The sequence below is a fragment of the Schistosoma mansoni genome, chromosome 2, assembly GCF_000237925.1.
Source record: "Schistosoma mansoni strain Puerto Rico chromosome 2, complete genome".
Taxonomy (NCBI): domain Eukaryota; kingdom Metazoa; phylum Platyhelminthes; class Trematoda; order Strigeidida; family Schistosomatidae; genus Schistosoma; species Schistosoma mansoni.
In genome coordinates this window covers 13,368,944-13,372,567 of record NC_031496.1, presented here as the reverse complement: position 1 = coordinate 13,372,567, position 3,624 = coordinate 13,368,944, and the positions used below count along the sequence as shown (strand labels likewise).

Sequence of the window (3,624 nt, the reverse complement as noted above, 5' to 3'; positions counted from 1 at the left end):
TAAATAGCTCTAAAAAGTGAGATGTAATCCTTGGAATTTCGGGAGGGTGTATGTTCATCATATTATATATGGGACCTGTGCTTTTATTCCAACGAACTAAATATACTGTTTCATTATTGCTTTAGTAAAAACCTGTTATCTTCGATTTCAGCCCACGTTTACTAAACTGCAAAGGATGGTCACGCAATCCCAACTGATGTAAATATCATTTTTCAGCACAAATTATCAATGGCAATAAATGAAGAAAATTTCGGTCGGTTACTTTCTCGACAAACTTCTGATATTGAAACTACTGAACAGGAGATTATCAGCTTGGAAAAATATAGATCAGATTATGAGTCTGTTAGTAATAAAATTCAGGAGTTGCAAAAGTCGGTGTATAAAGATGCGTATATTCCATTTAGTCGCAAAGCGCTTGTCCGTGGGCGTTTAATTCATACAAATGAACTATTAGTTTATCTCGGTGGAACTAATGATTATTTTGCTGAATTATCTGTCTACGATACAGTTCAGTTACTCAATCGTCGTATTAAACGGTTAGATATAAAATTAGATGGATTACGTCAACAAAAAACATTGTTAAATGACAGAATCAGTTACACAAAACAATTGGTCTCACAAAAGTTAATTTCTATACCGAAAGATTCCTCCACTTGTACTCGTGATCGAATTGTAGGAGGTATTGAGGATGATAAGGAGATTGAAATTAGAGAAGAGTATGATTCTGATGCTGAAATTGAATGGAGGAAAAAACATGTAAATAGTCGAAAACAGGAGCGCCTTTCCAATGCTTCAAGACGTTCCCCAGTACTTTCTACTCGTCGAGTGTCGTTTGATTTAGTTGAGCAAGTGCTTGGAGAACACCATACTGATTGTGAAAATATTTCTAATTCAGAATCTGATTTGGATGATAAGAACTTGTCGACCATACACTTTCAACATTCAGACACACCCTCACCTATTCCAAGGGAAAAAGTAGTCGATGTTTCCACTCTTACTATTGCAGAAGCTGTCAATTTCGCCCTCAAGATTTGTAACACACATGATAAAAAGAAAGTGTTCCCTGTAGAACCACTTGGTGATATTATGGAACGACAACCAAATGTCTTAGCAAAAGCTGTCAATCTTACTTCCGAAATGTCCAGTACAAATCACCAGAGCGAAATACTTCCAACAAAACCATTTGGTGATATAAATGAACGACAACAAAATGCCTTGGATAAGTCAGATATTTCTCCACCCATCATAACAAATGAAAGAAAACGATGTTCATTGTTCCGTTCTTCTCGTATCAGAGATTCCAAACCTTCATAAATTTGTCTGGTGTTGTGCTTTTGTAATCATTCACGAGATTTCCTTTTTCTTTTATATTTTTTGATTATTTGGGACCATGATTTTATTCACAGTTTGTATATATGTTCATCAGATTCTTTATTGATAGTATTTGTTGTATGGAATGCAAACCTTTTGTTTTTGTGCACATTTTGTCCCTATTTTATCGAACAAGAAGTTTTCGTGATTAACTTTTAACCAGATCACGGATTCTGTCCCAGCTTTGTCTACTTTGCTTGGGACTCTGGTTAGTATCAATATATCTCATACCTAAAGTTTGGCTCAAAGCCCAGAATGGAAACCTGTGCTTGGTGAATGAGTTTCGCTGGAAATAGGATTTGCTAGCGAATGGTTTATTGATGGCTCAAATGTTACATTTATGGAATAATGATTAGTCGTAGCATGTACAAGCAGAACTTAGATGTGAGTAGATTTAAATGGTGGCTAGCAGTGGAATCCAAGACATGCGTTTCATCCTATTTAAGACCTGTAAGCCGAATGCACCTGCATCCCAAAATTTGCCCCTCTTCCAGGACTCAAACTCAGTGCTATTCGCTCCAAACTCCACCGCGTTATCCATTTAGCTACTGAGTCTAGACACACAACTAGCACGTACAATTAGGTGAGGTTGAATTTATTTGAACTGGTTGTTTTGAGTCTTCCTGCTGATATTTGGGACTGGAGTAGACTAGTCTCTTTTAGCATGCATGCATCTTCTGTGTACTGCCTCAATACTGTCTTTAGTTTACAAAAATTATGGAAAGAGTTGGATCCAACTCTGCTTATTGTTACTAAATATCGTTCCAAAAAGAGATCCTACCGTAGGTTGGTTCCAAAGGACTACAACGATGACCTAATATTTGTAAGAGACATTAAGGTATATAGTAAATCGAAAGTGAATTCTTCGTGCAATTATGAGGCAGGTGTGCATGGCATGGAAATCAGGTATCGTGGAACTTTTTTTCTAACGGATCTGGTTAACGGCATCAAAAACGTATACCATGGTTTTTACCGTTGCAATCGCGAACTGGTGCTAGCTAGACCTCCGTTAAAAATCTGGAAGCACTATACGGTCTCCTCGTCCTAGTATGGAGCTCCCCAGCAGTGCGCACGCGAGAGTTGAGCCTAGGAACTGTCTCGCGCGCGAATGCCTAATCTTTAGACTATTGAGTCAGAAACTGCAGCAGTCAATAAGTGAGGAGTTGGACATGATCATGGATTGATTGAATTTTGACATAAACACCGTTATGTGCCAGCTCAATGGTCTAGAGATTAAGGGTTCGCTTGTGAGACCAAAGGTCCTATGTTCTGTTTCCGCGTGGGTGGGTATAGCTGACGTGTCACATGCTAAGAAGAAACAGTCACCCAGTGCTCTCGGTAGTGGTTTGACTGAGATCTGTTCTTGATTTGAACTATAAATATACTGTAATTTCCGAAAATCCCTATCACTAATCCACTATAATTGTTGCAATCGACGTAAGTCGTCAGAATGTTAAAAAGAATAAGCGGGTGATTGTTGGTGTATTGTAATACATACGTTTAGTAATAGGCTCTAATACACGGGGCGATGGAAAACGAATACTAAAGTAATTATGTTCAAGTCAACATTTGTCTACGTCGTGCTACATGATAATACCTTATGCATGTTGAATGTACGCATGTTTCCTTGTCTGTGAGCTTTATTTTCTGTGTACACAGTATGTGGATGACATGTAAGAATCATTATGACATTAACGAATGAAGAGACTATTAGTATGTTTTGGTCAGTCCAAATTTATCTGATGTTTGAATGAGCGGTTGCTTCTGGGTGAACGTGTACGTTTTGATAGATAATTTATCAAACTGGGTTCCTCCTTGGTCTCGAGTGTTTTACTGAAAGCTCGCAAACCGATCTTTTGCTAAAGAACAGTACACTTGAGGGTAGCTCGTTTTTCGAGGGACATTGGTTAATGTGTGATCTGCCCGTAATATTTCGATCTATTTTACTATGAGGAACGATAAACACAGGAGCCATTATAATCTGCGACAGGTACCCCAGAGATTTAGTATAAATGATTTGAAAGTTGTTGAAGGATATCCTCCTTGCGACGCTGGCGATTTTCTTACCTTCACGCAACGGTTAACCCTGTTACATTGCTATTACGGGAATCGGTTGTTTGGATCAAAAATGCCTTCATCGTGATATCAACTAACGCAAATAGTTGGAGTAAAAGAGGTAGGAATGTTTGCTTTGGAATATCGGTTACCTTGGTAAGTAATTTCGTTACAGCAATCGACACATTTCAAACCCAT

The 3,624-nt window shown here is 38.2% G+C and overlaps 1 protein-coding gene across 1 annotated transcript; it reads left to right on the top strand.

The window, feature by feature from the left end:
• Positions 1-228: 228 nt before the first annotated feature.
• On the top strand, positions 229-1,314 carry Smp_148260 (hypothetical protein; the record flags this gene model as incomplete). The annotated part of the gene is made up of 2 exons (XM_018795751.1): positions 229-421; positions 677-1,314. 2 exons carry the CDS (start codon positions 229-231, stop codon positions 1,312-1,314), a joined length of 831 nt encoding a protein of 276 aa, XP_018650032.1.
• Positions 1,315-3,624: the final 2,310 nt, after the last annotated feature.